Genomic DNA, 18087 nt, shown 5'->3' with positions numbered 1-18087 from the left:
TAGATGTACTCAGCCCACGGGTGAAGGACAGATAAACCACAGACCCACCTTCCCTCTCCCTGCCCACTCTCCTCCCAGATGATGCATGGATCCAGCCAGAGAGACATCCTTGACTTTTTCTTCCCTGACTACAGAAAGGCTCCCACCCTTTCTGTTCTTTCCCTTCCCTCCCTCAGGCCAGGTCAACCTGCCCTAGAGCTTCCACACCAACAGTGCCGCTGCTCAATCCTGAGCATGCAGCATCTTCTCCATGGGAAGGTCCTGGCACCGTGATTCAAGTCCAGTGTGGGCAGCTGGCTCTGCTCCACAGCCCCAAAAGGCTGGGGGGCAGCCAGGGCATGGCAGCATCATCACCAGTAATCCTGCACTCCAGTTCTGAGCCCCCCAGTTTCCATCACACCTGTCAGCACCAACACCACAATCAGCTGCACCCTTTAAACCTTTCCAAGTGGGGCAGACAGATTTTGGGGATACAGAGGGACCTTGGCCACTGACAGCAATGGGAATAGTTCCCAAGCTACATCCCTCCCTGCCAAAGCAGCACAGACCAGGCTGCAGACTCTTGTTTTTCCAGCTCCCTGACGAGGTTTCCTGGAAGGTCCTGTGAGCAGTGTTAAACACTTTCTTTTGGAGGAAAAAATGACTCTTCCTTGGCGGGGGGCCAGGCAGCTGACTCAGGGACGGAAGACGGCCCTAACACGATAGTGTGAAATCAGAGCGGTCCTATCTGCAAGCAAAACACTTCCGAGCCGGGACAGCTTAACCAGTCCCACGCCGCCGCACCCGCACCCCGGCAGCTCCCACACCAACAACCCCCCTCACCACAAAGCAGAGGAGGGTAATAACACTGAGCCCAAGTCCTACAAAGTCAGGGATCTCTCCTTGTTGCTGATTTTCCACTCCCCACTGGCAGTATCCCAAGGAGGCAGTTGAGCCCCAAAGCCTCCCGTTGGCTTGAAGATGTCTCAGGACCACGCAGCAAGGTCCTCTCTGGGCACTTGGTATGGGAAAGAGTGAGAATTTCTCCCAGAGACTCAGAGCTTCTTTATCCAGCCAGTAAAGCCAGGAGCCAGTAGCATTTGTCTCCACAATACTTCTCATACTGGGGAAAAGGGGAAGAGAGGCAGGGAAGCCCTTTCCATGGAGGGAAAAAGAAAAAAGCAGCATATCCAGGGGCAGTGCCAATGCTGGACAGGCTGAGACACTGCTTGGAGACAGGGGAAAGGCACATCCCTCCTCTCTGAAGGCAGTGATGGGTGCTGGCTGGTCTCGAGAAATAGGGCAAAAGCCAGGATGGGGGCTGGGAGAACGACGACAGAGGAATAGAAAGGAAAAGGAAATAAATAAATATAAATATAACCACATGCTGCCAAGGAAGAAAATAGACAGGAAAGGTTTTAATTACTCTTTGGGCTGGGTACTGCCCCATGGCTGGGAGACATGTCTCCAAGAGAGGTGAGGATGGGGCACAATGCAGTTCATGGCAAAGACAGAAAGCCTCAACTGCTATGTCCCACCTTCCCCAGAAACTCCGGGGAAGAAGGGACATAGAGGGGCTGGTGGCCACTCCCTCAAGAGCAGTACCAGAGTAGTAAGCAAGGAACAGCCTGTGACAGCTCACCCATCAGCCAAGCCCTTGTCCTGCAATTGCTCTGCCCCACACCTGATTGTTCATCATGTACCTCCTGGGCTCTGATGCCACGAGACAAATCCTGCTATTTGCTGCCACTCCAAAGCCTCCTCCACTATCCCTGGGCCACACTATCTCTCATATGACTGTCTATTGTTTGTCACCTGAGAAGTTGAATATAAAACAAAACAAAACAAAATAAAATAAAATAAGAAATAAAATAAAAACTAAGGGATAATGGAACAGTACATCTTAGCCAAACCAGCCGCCCTCAAAGCAGCAGGCTCTCAGCAACGCATTTACAAAGAGTCTGCAGCTCCTAGCAAGGTCAGATTTCATTCCTGAAGGTCGGAGTAGCTCCTGCCTGGCAGACTGTGCCATCCCATCGTGGGCTGGGTTTGCCCTGGGCTCAGCCCCGGACGCAGCTCTGCCATGGCTCTATCTGCTCCAGCTGTACAGAGGCAGCTGCGGGAAGCGCTGAGCCCAGCCTGGTCCCAGCCCTGCTGCCAGGCTCGCTGCCCTAGAGGATAAATGTTCTGTCCTCTCTCTCCAGCACTCTGTGGCTACACCTAGTAAAACAACTGGTCCAGGACAAGTGTGACAGTAGCAAGGGGCTGAGCTCTCATCCCCAGAATCCCAAATCCTGTCCACGGATCTGCAACGGTGCAGAAGATAAGGCTGAGGCATCACCGTGTCTCCCCCTGTCGTGCCCCCAGCAGCATCCCACCTGCTGCCTCCACTCCCCACTTAGAGCCCTGGCCCCAGTGCATTTGTGGAGCATCAGCCTGCAGGGAAGACCCTGGGGTCCCGGGACCCTTTGCAGGATGTAGGGTGTGAGCAGACTCTCACGGGGAAGAGTTTAGCCTCCTGATCTCTGGTTTTATCCTGTAACTAGATATGACGGCACGGAGCAACCCCAGTCCAAGCCATGGGTCGCCACAACCATGAATTCACCACCGAGCCCCCAGATCAAAGAGAAGCAAAGTCAGGACTTACCAAAAGGGACGGGGATTAAAAGATCCGAGGCGAAGGGAAGGAGCAGGCAGCAAAATCCTTTTCCTTCACCCCTTCCAGCACCAGAGCCTTCCAGGGGCAGCCGGTGTGGTGGCAGCTCCAACGGCGTCCACAGCCAGCCCCGTGTGTCCGTCCAGGACAGGAGCCGACGGCCTGGAGCTGGCTTGGGTTGGCGTTTGTCCCTTTGGCTTTGCTTTCCCTCTCGCGGAGGGAGCTATTCCCTTCCCAGCGCCGTGTCCCGCGGGGCCGCGAGAGGGGTACCCGGACGGCGGCGGGGCGCCGGAAGGGGTGGGATACGGGAACCCCGGGACACGGGGAGCTGGAGGAGAGGATGGAGGAGCCGAAGGTGGGAGAGGCCGGAGATGGGATGGAGGCGAGGAGGTGCGGCTGTGCTCCCCTCCGCCCCAGACCACACAGGGACCACAGGGAGGAGCGGGAGGGGAAGGGGAGCGGCGCGGGGACGGCGGCGGGGCCGCCCAAGCTCCAGCCCCAGCCCGAGTTAACCTCAGTGAGGTGCGGAGAGGGTGGGAGCCATGGAGAGAGGACAGCCAGACAGACAGCTTCCAGCTATGAATATTAACTACTTCCTCCACGGGCAGGGCTCCGCCGCGTTAACTGTTTCCTAGGCAGGACAGACAGCCGGACAGCTGGACAGCCTGCCCACCTTGCACTGTCCACTGAGCATCACCCCACTGGGGTGACCCCCTCATTTGAGACACCCAGCCCTTCCCAGCTCCTGTGTGCATGCATCACACCTGTCCCCAAAGAGCAGCGACACATTCAGGGTGGGGATGTCCTTCCAAAGCACACACGATGCTGATACCCAGACGGGTCTGCAAATGCAAGTGTCTTGCTGGAGACTTGAGTTTCTCCATCTGAAATAACTACACAGCTAAAGGGGGTGGAAACCAGCCACGGACAAGCCACCAACCCTGCCGACCCATTTTCAAAATCCCCTTGCCTGCCCTGCCAGCACCAGCGTAGCACAGACATTCCAGCCCTGTTTTCGGGATGTACACACTGTCCTGCTCTGTGACAGGAGGTATGGCATGATCCTATCCACTCCAGAGCTCTCTGAGACCAAACTGCTCCACCCCAAGCAAAATCCATGCTGGAATGGTGCTCACAATTTGCTCGTCCAGATGACAGCAAGCCCACCCCACATCCAGGCCCCTGCGTGAACCCATGCTCAGGACTCCACTCCTCAATTGATCCAATACACTCAGCAAAACGTGAGGCTCCCTCCACTCTAATTCCCCAAACCGCGTGTTTCCCACACCCCCAAGGATGACGGCAGGGGATGAGAGCACTGTTTCCAGCCGGCCCCCTGACTCACAGCCCTGTTTGCTCCCAGATGATACCACATGCCAAGCCAGCGTCCTTCCAAAACCTCCAATGTTTGATTATTTTTTGTCCCGGCTGTCTCGGCTGCAGGAGGACAGAGACAGAGCTCCCCACTCCTGCCGTGGGACAACCCCAGCCCTAAGCACAGAACTGCTACAAGTTTTGACTTCAAGGACAGTTTAAAGGGGGAAGAGAAGGGGCTGAGTTTCTACCAGCTGGTCTCTCTTTCCCTGCATCCCAGCCCTGCCTGGTTCCCGGTCCCAGTGGGAACAAACCCTACCCCCCACCCTACATGGCAACCCCAAATACCATGTCAGAGGACAGATTCTGCCCTGGGAATAGCCACACTCCAGCTGAAATGTCTAGCCAAGCCCGTAGATGCTCCAACATTTCACCCATGGGGAATAATCAGAAGCAAGGGGGACACACCCCGTGAATTCCCATCCAGCCTATGCAGATCCCCACTGCCTTCCAAAATGCTCACCTCAACACACCGGTACCTTGCAGCAGATGGAGCAGAGAGCAGCGAAGAGGGGCAGAATAAGGAAGGGGAAGTGAATTCCTTCAGCTTTAGTCAGCTGGTGGAAGCAAGAGGAGAGCCAGTGGCCCCCTCCCCACCGAGCCTAGGGACCTAGGGACCGATCCAGCCACCGGGGAAGAGCAGCAGCCTGCCAGCAGCTCCAGCAATGGATTTAACAGCTCTGGCCTGGACCATTTGGCTCTACACCTCTGCACAGCCTGGCCTGCCCTCCTGGGCAGCCTCAGCCCCTCCTGATAAGTGGGACAGGATTTGACCCCACTACAAAAGGTGTACCCCATGAGATGGTGGCCCTCTTGGGGGACAAACAGATGACAGTGACCCCATTGAGGGACTTTCTCCTGCATGGAAAAGCACAGGATCAGCATCCAGCCCCATTTGTGGGGTCCAGGACCCCCTGACCTTTGCCATATGTGGTTCAGGCTCTGATGTGACCTCCCCTCACTGGAAGGGTGGGATGCTCATCCCAGTCCCCACCCCAGCCAGCCCTGTCCTGCGAGTGGGGATGTGTGGTAAAACAGGGATGAGCTGCAGGGGAGCCCTATGCCAGAACCATGACTCACGTGGGGATTTAGCAACTCTCTCGCAGATGTTAGATTTGGCCAGGCCCTGGCCACTCTCTTCCCAGCCTGGTAAAGAGACAGGGCAGGCAGTGCCATCCCAGGGTGGGTCCAAGGACCAGTGGTTACAAGGAGCTGATGTAACTATTTCACATTTTCTCACACCACCCCGGGATGGCAGAGCTTGGGGTCCCCCCACAACAGTCACACATTCAGACCTTGAGGACAACCTGCCCACTGACTCCATGCCAGCCATAGCACCCTGTTCTCCATCAGCACTGGTTTTCTCAGTTTTTCTTCAGCAAAATCAAACCAGGCCATAAATTATCTCCAGACAGAGTTAAAGCATCTGCAGTACCAAAATTTCTCAGCAGTGATCCTCCACCCAGCTGCAAGCCCAGCAGTGCCACATCCAGCTGCCAGCCTCCTCCTGCCTCTCTGAAGCCAGCTTGGCACCCCAAGGAGAACTACCACAGTGTTGGCAACCACAAAAACAGCCAGATGATGAAGCATGCCATCACCTTCAGGCTTCAAACACCCTCAGCCAATCAATGGCCACCGGGACTGCAGCAGGAACCTGCCAAACAGCCACCACTGACCCCAAAGCCCCTTCAAGGAGGAGGAAGGAGGGCAGGCAGAGCACTTGCCTTCCCCAGGCTGTGCAGACATGGCTGAGGGGCAGAAAGACAGGCTGTGGGGGCATCCCACCATACACCACTCTCCCTAAAGGCCACGGGGCAGCCCAAACATGATGGGCAGCAGAAACCCTGCCCAAGTAAAGCAGGAGGGCGAGTTTGCTGATGGTGCCAGCCTGTCCCATGGAAGTGGCTCACAGAGAGCCCGTTGAATCCAGCTGTGTCCCCTCAGCCAGAGAGCAAAATATGATGGTACAGATCCCCCTCTCATGCCCCCTGCTCTGTAAGAACTTAGTCAACCGATGACCCCACTGCAAAGGAGTTTTCCCTTCTCCAAGTCCCCACAGATAAGCACAGCAGAGGTGAGGGGAACGCCAGGACAGGCACCATCCCCAGCCACCCGCCTGCCCCTCCAGCTCTGGGTCCCACAGGACCATTCCACCCTGGCAGGCACCCCCCAGCCCTTATGGGTGCTCCATGCTGAGACAAAGCTGCTGGAGAAAGGGCATCCACCTCCACTGAGAGCGGCTGTGGCCAGCAGAGACGCGGTATGGGGGAACCCACCGTTTGGCAGGCGATCCCGATCCCGTTGGCCCAGGCTGCAGCGACCGTCTGTGGGGAGCCTTCGGCGGGTGGCAGGACGGGCAGTGGCGGGGACAAGGAGCAGCGGCTGATCCCAGCTCAGCGTGGGTCTTGGTGCCAACCTCACCCCCCTCCGCCCCCGGACGCCGCTTGCTCACGCCTGGTGGTGCCAAAAATGTGGCGTGCAATTCCCTGACCAAATAAGGCAAGAACGACCATAAACAGGGACCCCCCTGCATAGCCAGACACCAGAGTCCCCATCCTGGCTTGGGACCGGCTGGAGAAGAGGGAAAGTGACAACAGAGAGGGAAGAAGATGGGAACCCCTCGAGCCCACTCTGACTCCCATCACCACTGCTCAAAGTGCCCCACAGGACAGCTGGGAAAGACCCCTTATAGATGGGCTTCTTGCAGCTGCTTCTGCTGGCAGGGGTCAGAGGGCAGCTTCTGCCTGCAGCTTCACCCTTTCACAGTCCCAGCTCATCTCCAAACTGGGGCAGTGTTTACAAATTCAAGGTGCCCTCATTCCCTATTGCCACCCTTCCTGGCACAGAGGACAGCTCAGTCGGTGCATGGAGCCCTGACACCTGCCAAGACCCCTAAGGGGGAATGGAGAGGAACCCTGGGGTACTTCTGCAGCCCCAGTATTCACCAAGACCCCCACAAAAGTACATAGGTGAGTCCTGGGGTACCCCTGCAGTCCTGTGTGAGGGGCTGGGGTGCAGAGACTTTGGCCCAGGGTCCAGAGGGGAACACATGCAATGAGGCACTCAGGTCTCTGCAGGCAGGAGGGGACTGCCAGGCAGTCTTGTGGGCTGGACCCACAGCTCCCCAGCCTGCACATAGCCCACAGCTGAGCCTGCACATCACGAGTTGCCTGTTTACTGCCCTGCGCCAAGGCAAGTGCCCGTGCCAGCTCCACACTGCCGCCCCAGGTCTGGTTCCATGTGACGCCCATAGCAGAGACACTCTCGCCTGCCCCAGGCACCCAGAGCCTCCACCCTCCGCTGTGAGCGCTGCCATCCACTGCTCCCACTCGAAGCAGCCAGTGACCTTCAGGGACATCAGGGACTGCAGCTGTCCCTGCTCCAGGAACGTCTCTCCAGATCTGGCCAGGAAAGCCCAGGCATCTGCTTGGCCAAGGGTGGCCTTGCCTCCAGGACAGGGGCCCATCACCCTTCGACATACAAGTACTGCCCATTCCTGCCAAGTGGGTGACAGCAGTCAACTTGCTGCAACAAAATGGGTGCACAAAGGGCTTATTCCAGCTCTGAAAGATGCAGCAGACCCTCGAAGGCCAGCAAGACATCCTCATCCCTAGGGATAACTAAGGTACATCTACATCCTGCCATGCTTGCAGCTTGACGCAGTAGCTGGGATACCTAATGGTCCTACAGACATGGGGTTTGGATTTCCTAAAGCTCTGGGGCATAAACTAAGGCTGGACTCTGCTTGTGCAAACAGCACGTTGACAGCTAAGTGCTGCAAAGAACCTAAGCTCTCTGGCACTGTGGCAGAAGGCAAAGTCCACGAGATCTTGCTCTCCCAACCCATGGCCACATTGCTCCCATCAGCAGCCACCTGTCCCCAGCTCTGCTGCCCAGCAGTATCCCCTGTCCTGGGGTAGTGGGTATTTCCATGTAGACACTTTGGCCGACCATCTTGTGAGCCCTAACCTTTCTCCAGGTGCTTGCTGGGCAGGGGCGGCTCAGCCCAGGCCCCCTCTGCACTCTCCTCTCGCTGGATGTTGAAGTTCTCGTAGGAGTCCCACCGGATAAGTGGGTCAGACGTGTTGTAGTCCACAGAAACACTGGGCCCGTTCTCCAGGTGCTCCATGCCTGGAAAGAGGCAGGATGGTCAGGTAGGATGACAATGGAACCAGCAAGGATGGGATGGGGGAATAGGTGGAGAAAAGTGCATGCAAGGAAAGAAGTGCAGGAGCCATAGGGCAAAGCAGGAGACTCCTGTAAGAAAGGCAGCATCGAGATGGATGAGCACAAGATGTACATCGAGACTCACGAACAAGGTGTGCAAGACTGCCTGGGGCTTTTGGGATTGCCTAGAGACCAGCACACAGACTGGCAGTGAGTGTGCATGGGTCTGGACTTTCTGAGCAAGGGAGTCCTTCATTCCCAAACATTCCTTCCATCTCTCCTGGGCCAGCAAGGGCTTTGGAGAGCAGCCTCCTGGGGAAGAGAGCGAGAAAGATGGGGCATCCATGGGTGCTCCTAGATCAGCCTTACTGCCTGGATGCTTCACCCTACCCTGGTGACAAAGGGACTGCAATGGGGAAGGTGGAGGGAGCAAGGGAGGGAGCAAGGGATACAGCTGAGGAGAGGGAAAGGAGACAGCATCCATCTCCAAACCCCCACGGCACTGAGCCAGCCATACCTTGGATCTTCTCAGGGCCATAGGAAAACACAAACTCCACCTTCCCATACTCAGGGAAGCGGTCATCTGGCAAGGAGAGAGCAGAATAAAGGGACTATTTCCATCCATAGCTCCAGGAGTAGCCAGTCACCCCAAACACGCCTGCAGACCAGCTTAAGGATAGGAGCTGCTAGGGAATATCCCTGCATGGGGCAGTGCATCTTCCCCTCCAGAACAACCCCGAGGCAGCCCCTCTGCATCAGTAATGGTTTTGGCACTGAAAGGGATGATGGTGCCACCACTTCCCAAGCAGCACCACACCCTGCAGATGGAGCAGGGGTGCCCTGTTTTGGCATGGGTGGATCTGGGATGGGTGCCCAGATGTCCCCATGATGATACCAGAGTTACAGGGGGCAGGAGGATGAGGTAGTTTGGAGCAGGGAAGTGCCAGGGCAGTTACCTCTGAAGGCCTCATCCAGGTCCTCCTTGCCAAAGACGACGTCAAGATCATGCACGGCACATGTGTGGAACTGCACACGGAAAATCACATCACGGGTAGGGCTGCGAAACTTCTTGTGGTAGCACTTCAGCTGCAGAGGGTAACAGGGATGGGCCATCAGGATAAGCCCCCAGATCTGGGCAAGGGGGAATCTGGGGGTCCTGAGGCAAGGCAACCACACAACCCCTGTCTCCTTCCTATGCTGTGGGAGCTGAGCTGACGATCCTTACCAAGATATCGCCCTTGAGCAGCAAGCCAGGCTCAATGGTGATGCAGATGCCTGTCTGGCTGTCTCCTTGCACATTGCTGCAGAGAGGAACAGCAGAAGGATGTGAGCTGTGGTGCAGAGACCCCCCCCCAAGAAAACTCCTAGCACCACCTCAACCAGCCCTTCCACCCAAATCCAGGCAGAAAAGGTGCAAAGCACAGAGCTTGCCCTCCCTGTGACTGGGAGTGGGGGGGGGGGGGGGGGGAGGGGTCCCATCCATCATCTCAAGGGGCACCCATTCCCAGGTGGAAGGAGGATGGGAAGGGGAAACTGAGGCAGAGCTCAGCAAGGGTGCAAAAACTGCTGGATGGGAGGGTTTGCCCAGGTTCCAAGCACCAACGCTAGGCTATCAGCCATCCACCCAGCTCAGCTGGGGCTTAGGACGTAGAGGGAGAAATCTCTGGGAAGACTCTTCTCCCTGCCTCAGTTTCCCTGCGGGAAGCCCTCCCCTCCCCTCCCAGTGCACTGCCGACAGGCTGCCGACGGGCGGTGGCGTCAGCAGTGAGGAACAAGGGAAGAAAGGAGTTGGATTTCACAGGCAAGATAAACCTGGAGTTTATTACAGGCATCCCATAAACAGTCTATTAAAAGCTGAAAGGCAAGGCTGGGATGGCAGTAAATCTCAGCTAACAGGGACCCATGGCTGTATAGAAGTGATATCCTGGTCCTGGGGGTTGAGATGGTAATATTTTAAAGGTGAGGTGCTCTGGTCCCTCCAGGGAGACCAGGAGCCAGTGGTCCCACCCAGACTGGGATGTGGTGCTGGCAGAGTGTCTTGGAGGCCAGAGAAATCAGTGCCTGCTCCCAGGATCAGCATCAGAAAAAAACTTGTGGGGAGATTAAAACAAGGGGAAAAACTTTTTTTGGAGAAAGAAAGGATATTAGCTCAGCTGGTCAGAGCATGGTGCTAATTACACCAAGGTTGTGGGTTCAATCCCCATATGGGCCATTTACTTCAGAGTTTAACTCAATGATCCTTGTGGGTCCCTTCCAGCTAAGAATACTCTGTGATCTGTGCGGACTAATCCAGGTAGGAAGAGCAGTTCTGTAAGCAGGGAGAGAAGAAATGCCTTCATCTCCCAAGGTACCTTCATCTCCCAGATGTCCCCATCCCGTTCCCCACTCCCTCTGGGGACACCCAGCCCCAGGCTCCGCGCAGCCCCAGGCTCCCTCTGCTGATATGCGGAGTCACTACAGCCCTCTCAGCAGAAGGGTCCAGTATGGCCCAGTACAGCCAGTTACAACCTCCGAAAAAAAGGAACCCCCTTTTTTTTCCTTGGTCCCCAAACGGACCAAGCACAGAGCACAAAAGCACAGGGGACTTGTCCTTGATCCCCTCCATCCTTCCCCGCTTGCCATGCCCCCCCATGCTGGGCAGGAGGAAAGCCCCATGGAGAGGAGATAGTTACTAGATCCCCGAGGTGTAGACGGGCTGCATGGCCTGGTAGATTTTCAGGAAGGGCCGACAACCTGGAAGACATCAAGGCAGAGAGAAAAGGCACACTGCTGTTAGCCGGCTGGGCGGAGGGGCCAGGGGAGGGATTAGTCACGGGGGAGAAATCCAAACAGGGAGGGAGCCAAAGCAAACAGCCGCTCCCTGCCCCAGGCAGCCCGCACCGACCAAGGGCAACATCTGCAACGGGCAGAAAGGATGCTGTGGATGAGCTGAGAAAGGGCAAAGCCCTCACAGTTTGGGTCCTGTAGGACCTAGGGCAAGTGCTGTGTTGGGGATAGGGGCGGGATAACGATCTGGGTGAGGTACCAGCACCAGACAGAGTACTGCATCCCAAACCCCAGTCTGGTGCCATCCTTGGAAAAGCTGTCAGAAAAACACTGTCACCCCGCAGCTCAGGTTAGTGCCCAGCACCGGGAGGGCATCCTCTGAGGGCATCTCTGCCAGAAAAGGGTAGCACCCTGCTATTAGGAGTGAACAGTCTCTGAGAGGAAAAGGGAAATTCAAATTGCCAAGAAAATGGTGGAAAATATCCCCCAAGGAGGACAAGCCTGGCCAGGCAGTGTGGGATGGTGGTGTGGGAAGAAGCAGGATGGGGAAGCAGCTGGGGGCACCTACCACCTTTCGACTCAAAGTTGGGAATGCCGTGCATGATGACGTGGTGGAGGAAGAGGGGCTTGTTGTTCATCTTGATGCTGCCAGAGAGGAGCCCACTGAAGTAATGGATGTACCTGGAGAGCAGACAGGCAGCTCAGGGGCAGAACCCATAGAGGAACATCCACCTTGGACCCCTGCATCCAACCACCCTATGGGGAAAAACCCAGCCTGCAAAGGCATGCCAGGACCCACCTCTTCTGGGATGGCTGTCCCACTGGCACCACCTTGTCCTCATAGAAGCGCTTCATGGCAAACCTGTCCAGAGCCTGGTCAGCACTGTGGGAATGAAAGGGCAGATGCAGCTGAAGGAAAGTATTGGCACCAGCACCCCAGCACCACTGGCATGGAGGTCACGAGTGAGCCCCAAGGCCACTCCAGGATCTCATGTCTCTCTCACCTGGCTGAGATGTTGCTGTAGTGCATGTAGGCAGCCACTACCACCCCCAGCCGGCCACGGTTCCCCTGCAGGCACACAGCACAAGGGGTGTCACAGGGGCAGCGGGGCCTGTGAGCACCCAGGCACAGACATCTCACAGAAGCACACGCTGATCCCTATAAGCATACACCAGCCCACAGATGCCCCAACCCTTATTAGACACACACCAATCTACACATATGTGCTGAGACCTACCCACACCCCAAAGCACAAACCACTGCATTCTCTACATCTCTCAGCCTCTGAGGCTGCTCAGCCTAACCCCTGCAGCCCCACAGAGCCCCTGTGCCCCCAGCGCTGTGCCCCAGTGACGGGTCCTGCCCACCTTGTTGTGCAGCACCACCACGTTGTGTGCCGCTGCGTTCAGCCACGTGTCCATGGCTTTGCAAATGCTGCAGATCTTCTCCAGCGCAGGGGTGTGCATGTCAGGCCATCCAAAATCCAGCACCTGAACAGGGGAACAAACAGCCTGGGGTCACAGGCACACCCATGCAGAGTTCCCAGCCTGCCAGTGGCAAAGCCCGGGGCACATAGGCAGGGTAGGCATTACTGTGTTGCTCTGACATGCAACCTCCCAACCCCAACCCTGCACCCCACCGCCCAGATCCCTGGCCCAGGGAGGCCACCGTGGTCCCAGATCTCAGGCCCCTCACCCCAGGTTACTTGGCTCAGCTTCTGAGGGCTCCCCCATTATCAGAGGGATGAGGACAATGCCTTAGGGAGGTCTCCAGGAGATTCCAAACAGCCAGTTTTGGGCTGAGCAGGGGGGACTGGGAGGGTAATGGGAGTCATGCTGAAATACCACAAACACAGTGTGAAGTCTCAGTGCTTTTCTCAGGGTTTTTCCCAGATAGCTAGAAAAGGTGGCTATTTTTCCCCTAGACATCTTGTAGCAGGGAGCTGGTCCTGCTGACAGGCCTACCCTGAGGCCCCTGAGACCTCTCTGCTTCTCACAGCTGTGACCCACCTTGGGGTGAAGTTTGTTGACATCACGTCTCCGCTCAGAGAGGTTGAAAAGCTTTAGGGAAGATGAAAAATAGAGTGAGAGGACATCTTCCTTGCTGGCACCTCACCTCTTCCTCACACCGAAGCCTTCCCAAATCCTGCTATGAGAGGCTTCCCCAGACATTACCCCAAGTAACATTTTGCCACATGGCAATACAATGACCAAAAACTCCCAGGAGGTCTGAAAGGGATGGGTAGTCTTCCATGAAGAAAAAATCTCTCCAGCATAGTGCAAAGACCCTCCCTCAAAAGAGCCCAGACGGAGACAAGGATGCAGTATCCATCCCCTGCAAGTACCCATCCCCAGCAGCTGAGCACCCCAGCCCCTCCAGCAGCCTGACAGGGACCTGGCTGTGCCCCTCACCACATAGTTGTTCCCATGCTTGGACTTGAGCATGTGGGCCACTTCACGGAGGTTGCTGGAGTAACTCTGCTCCTCAGCTGTGCTGGGGTAGGAGACAGCGATGATCCGCTCCGTGATGTACACCAGGTCCAGCTCACAGCTGCTCTCCATGGCTGCAGTCAGGCTCATGCTTCTGGGCAAGGAAGGGGACCACTGTCAAGACACGGCACGGGGACGGGACACAGGGACCCTTCCCCACTCTGCAAGACAGGCTGGGACACATGGGAACACAGCTGCCTGCAGCCTGTCCCCTGCTCCCAGTCCTCTTGGGGTATCTTGGGGACCCTCATGGGTTATTACTTCTGTGTCTTCTTCACTGGAGCATCTCCCAGGTATAACACCTCTGGAGAAGCAGGTCTCAGTGGGAGGGAGCTTCAGGCAGAGCAGAGATAGTCATCAGAAGGGGAAACTGAGGCAAGTACCTGGATGTTTTGCAGCATGACTGCCCACTCCTGGGGGATTTTGTGGCATCCTAAAGAGCCAGAGAGGAAAAGCAAGTTACTGCCATGACCCAGCCACAGCCAGCACAGGGATCTTGCTAGACCTGGGTGTGATGGTGCTGCCAAGGCATCCCAGCTCCACCACACTGCACTGAGCATCCTAACACCCCCAAAATATCGCTGCCTCCAAAGCCCACCAAGCATCCCAATAGCAAAGCAGCTTGACGTATCCCACATGCAAAACCCAACTCTCACAACCCCAGTGCTGCTGGGACCAGCTGCCACGGGCACTGTGGGGCTGGTGCCTTGCCAAAGGGTCCTAGAGGACCTTTTGGGAGGATGCTGAGCAGGTGGACACAGTCTCAGGCATGTCACAAGTCCCTCTTGTGTCCGTCAGGCTGGGGGCACACCTGGTGGGACAGAGCTGCTTTGGCCCTGGCTGGAGCAGGGCAGGTTTGCTGCCCAAGCGGCATCGAGGAGCCAGCCAGGCACGACAGTTTGCTTTGGCCCCAGCTCCACCAAGCCAAACGCCTGGAGGAAATGTTTGAGCTCTTGGAGCAGGAAACTTCTATTTATGCATGTTCTCCGACCTCGAAAATTTCATCTGCAGCCGGCTTGCTCTGTGACTTTGTGACCTCAGCCGAAAAACAAAGCAGGGTTTCCAAAAAAAGCTGCTGAGGAAAAACACACTTGCACCTCATTAGTTTTAGTATCTCTAGCTAATAAGCAGAAGTCATTTAAAGACTCATCTCATGCAGGCAACACGCCTGGAAGGATCAGAAATAAGAGATGCATCCTGCAGCTGATTTCTGGGAAGCCCCATTGGTCCCCAGAGCTGCAAGACTGCTGCTACTCTCCTCAGGGCTGCAGCATCCCACAACCAGCACACCAAAGGGCACAGGACGAGGTAGGAGAGCAGTTTCCCTGACATCCTTCACCTGCCACCTTCTGCCCACCCAGCACACTCCCAGAGTTGCTGCCATGGACAGCCAGCATTACCCTCCACCAGGCTTACATGGCCCTCTCAAGGTCAGGTTGCCCTGCAGAGCAGAGCCAGGCTCAGCAACTCTAGGGCCTGGGGACAATGTCACCCCTCCCAGCCAAAGCAGTTCCAGAAGGCAGCAGCTTTGCCTCAGTGCCCAGAGGTGCTTGAACAGTAGTGACAATTCCCCTCCAGTTTTTCCTTAGGGTGTCCCAAATTGCCTGCTCACCCCAGAAAACCTCCAGCATTGCTGAGGGCAAATAAGGAGTTAAAATGCAACAAAAAGAGAGGTAAAACCTTTCCTGGGAGAGCCAAGGTGCATGGAACAAGCCTGAACCTGCATATGGGCTCATCCCTGCATCATCCACTAGTGATCAGGATGGGATCCCCACCATGGCTTGTGCAGTGCCTCAAACGTCCATAATGGAGATCTCTGGGGTCCCACACCCACACCCCCCAGCCAGGGGAGCCCCATCAGCTGCAGCAGCTTCCCAAAACAACCGCCCTTCCCAACAGAGAGCTAACATGGGGAAACCAGGAATCATCCCCAGCTCCCACATGGGTAAACTGAGGCACAGGAGGGCAAGCATGGTGGGGACACCAGAGCCCCTCTCCCTCCCCATACCTGGATAGCAGTGAGCCCCTTGCTAATCCATTTCCACGCCATGGCAGGTCCACTCCTGGTGCCCTCCAGACCCAGGAGAGCGGGTGCCCACAGCCAGGGCCCTCCAGTGTCCCCTGCCCCGGCGAGAGCCCCTGAGCTCTGCCCTGCTCCCCGGGCTCTGCCATGCTCCCCACCCCCCAGCCGCAGCCGCGCTGCGTCTCTGCCGCCAGCCCCTGCACGAGGAAGAGTCAGCCTGCAATCAGCTGATAGGAGCAAGCGCTCCTGTTATTAAACACTCCTGCCCAGTGGGCTGGGAGACCTTGCAAACGTCCCCTATGGAGAGAGACTCCAGCCAAACCAGTATAACCCAGTCCAGCCCAGCACAGGACAGGCTGGTCCCAGTCCTGTTGGGTTGAAGATCCCTCTGCCAATCCCAACAAGAATGTGCCTTCCAGTCCCAAGCTAGCTTGGCAGCACCCAAAACCTGCAGGTCCCTTCTGCTTGGAAAGGGTGAAGAAAGGCACAAGAAAGGCTTCAGAAATATCAAGAAACTTCCCTGAAAGACAGCAAAGACAGCAAAGAAGGCTTCTAACTGGATTTTTCTGAGGATGCTCTTTCTCAGGGCTGGAAACATGTCCTGGACAACCAAAGGGATTAGGAAAAGACAGATCTCAGATGAGGAAGGCTTTCATCCTCTTCCTCATGGGAACCATCATGCCTCCATCCCTTGGGTACCAGTCCCAACACACAGAGAAGCCAGCAAGCTGGCTGCAGGCGGAGGGGAAGCTGTCCACGTTGACTTTGGCAGTGCACTTGTCTACACTGTCTTAGCAATTTCATGTCCACAGATTAAATAACAGATCCCCAGCTCCAAGACAGGAAAGTCAGCTTTGAAGCAAAAGCCTCAGCCCCCAGTATGCTGGGCTCCACCACCACCTCTGCCACCAACCCTGGGCATCTCACTTGGCCTTTGGCATGGCCACCATCACCTTGGCTGGCAGGGAGAGAGGACTTCAGGGTCCCAAGTTTTCCATTGGGAAACTACAGGAGCATTCCAGGCTGAGGGATTTTGTCTGCAGGGAGTGCTTGCAGCAATGGCACAGGTACGAGTGACTCCCCCCCCCCCGCCCAAGAGATCTTGAGGCAGTGATCAGCCTCCATGACTGGTTGCACTTACCAGGACTTCTACCTGCTTGGTGATGCTCTCCCCCAGGGATGGCTGCAGACAGGAGCAAGGAGAGGGTGAGAAAAAGGCAAGCAAGAGAGGAGAGGTTGAGAGAGGGACACACACACACACAGAGCAAGGCCAGGGTCAAAAGTTCCCCCTGGCTATTTCTGGTGCTTCCTAGGAAATGTATCATGGTTCTGTTCCCTTCCCTGCCTGCCAACATGTCCACTCTTCCTAAAGGCTGGGAATCACCCAAAACGCAAGTGCAGAGCTGGGATACTCAGGTACCAAGGATGCTGCCATTCTGCCTCTCAGCCACCACCACTGGCACTGGACCACTGTTGCGAGTGGGAAGCATTTGGCTGAATCCTGAGCTTGTTCCATGATGGACACCTGGTGCCCCTCACATCTCTGGGATTCCAGATGGATCCTCCATGGTCAGACCCTACAGCTGGGAAGTAAACAACAGCGCAAGCCCGGTGCAGTCCCACACCCAGCCTGGCAACTGGCCACCAGCAGGACCAGCTCCCCAAGATAAGCCTGATCCCACACGGCCAGTGAAGGACACCAGTGGGAGCAGAGCCAGGGTCTGAGATGCTCAGAACAGGGGGAAATTTGGTGACATGCCACTGGAGAGAGCTCTGAAAGGAGGCTGGGGACAGGAATTAACTTCCTGGGGTGGGGGAAAGTGTGGGGCAGGGGACCCCAAATATAGGAAGCAGGAGACAGATACCTCTATCTGGGAATGGTGGTTGTGGTGCCTGGGGATGGCAGAGAAAAAGGACCCAGCTGGGTGGGTCCCCAGATGGGAGTGTTGGGACCAGGAGGTTGGAGGTCACCCCCAAAACCAGGCTGCTCTACTCTTGGCAGCAGGGCCAGAGCAGACATTTCCATCCATGAGACAGGGCAAACCCTTTCAATTTCCTCCCAAAGCCACAGTAACGGTCCCAGCTCGAAGCTAACATATTTTTGCTGTTGATAAGTGCCCAGGGAGGTTGGCAGGGGTGCGGGGTGCAGGCAGAGATTAAACCCGGGGCAGATAACCACCACGGGGCCCCAGGGCAGGCAGCATGTTCCACTCGTACCCCATGGCCTCGCTCACTTGGGCTCTCACGCTGCTCTCAGAGCTTGCAGGTGGTCATCCCCTACACTCACGTTTCAGGTGAGACCTCTGCCCAGCTATGGGCTGCCCGGCCCAGGGCCCCGTGTGGGGCACGGATATTGCGGCACTGCCAGGCTGCCAAGCCTGAGCTGAAACCCTGCCAGGGCCTCCTCTCCCCAGTGCCTGCCCCAGCAAGCCTTGGCACACATCTGGAGCAAAAAGGAAGGGCTGCCGCACCGGCCCTGGGCTTTGCCAGTCTCCCTGCTGCCACGTGCCTGCTCTGCCTGCTGCCACAGGCATCACCAGGCTGGGGACGGGGCAGGGGAGCTGCTCTGCTTGCGAGATGCTGCCTGGTAGGCACCATCATGTCATGCTTCCCAAACCTCTTGCTGCGCATG

At 56.5% G+C, this 18087-nt stretch overlaps 1 protein-coding gene across 5 annotated transcripts in view; it reads right to left on the bottom strand.

Annotated features, from left to right (window-relative positions):
* TNS1 (tensin 1) overlaps nucleotides 1-18087 on the bottom strand; it is a 62264-nt gene that overhangs the window by 27292 nt on the left and 16885 nt on the right. For 4 of the 5 annotated variants that reach the window (XM_053947361.1, XM_053947364.1, XM_053947365.1 and 1 more), the window contains 12 exons: nucleotides 13816-13865; nucleotides 13355-13526; nucleotides 12953-13003; nucleotides 12311-12433; nucleotides 11947-12011; nucleotides 11742-11825; nucleotides 11511-11623; nucleotides 10849-10909; nucleotides 9402-9477; nucleotides 9133-9262; nucleotides 8694-8759; nucleotides 7979-8140 (listed from right to left, as the gene is read on the bottom strand). In XM_053947361.1, coding sequence (XP_053803336.1) covers nucleotides 7979-8140; nucleotides 8694-8759; nucleotides 9133-9262; nucleotides 9402-9477; nucleotides 10849-10909; nucleotides 11511-11623; nucleotides 11742-11825; nucleotides 11947-12011; nucleotides 12311-12433; nucleotides 12953-13003; nucleotides 13355-13522 — 1099 coding nt within the window. In that variant the 5' untranslated portion in view covers nucleotides 13523-13526; nucleotides 13816-13865. The remainder of the gene's footprint in view (nucleotides 1-7978; nucleotides 8141-8693; nucleotides 8760-9132; nucleotides 9263-9401; nucleotides 9478-10848; nucleotides 10910-11510; nucleotides 11624-11741; nucleotides 11826-11946; nucleotides 12012-12310; nucleotides 12434-12952; nucleotides 13004-13354; nucleotides 13527-13815; nucleotides 13866-18087) is intronic. The other variant, XM_053947362.1, reaches the window with a different exon arrangement.

This window comes from Vidua chalybeata, chromosome 7 (genome assembly GCF_026979565.1).
Source record: "Vidua chalybeata isolate OUT-0048 chromosome 7, bVidCha1 merged haplotype, whole genome shotgun sequence".
Classification (NCBI taxonomy): domain Eukaryota; kingdom Metazoa; phylum Chordata; class Aves; order Passeriformes; family Viduidae; genus Vidua; species Vidua chalybeata.
This window is presented reverse-complemented; position numbering and strand designations above follow the sequence as displayed.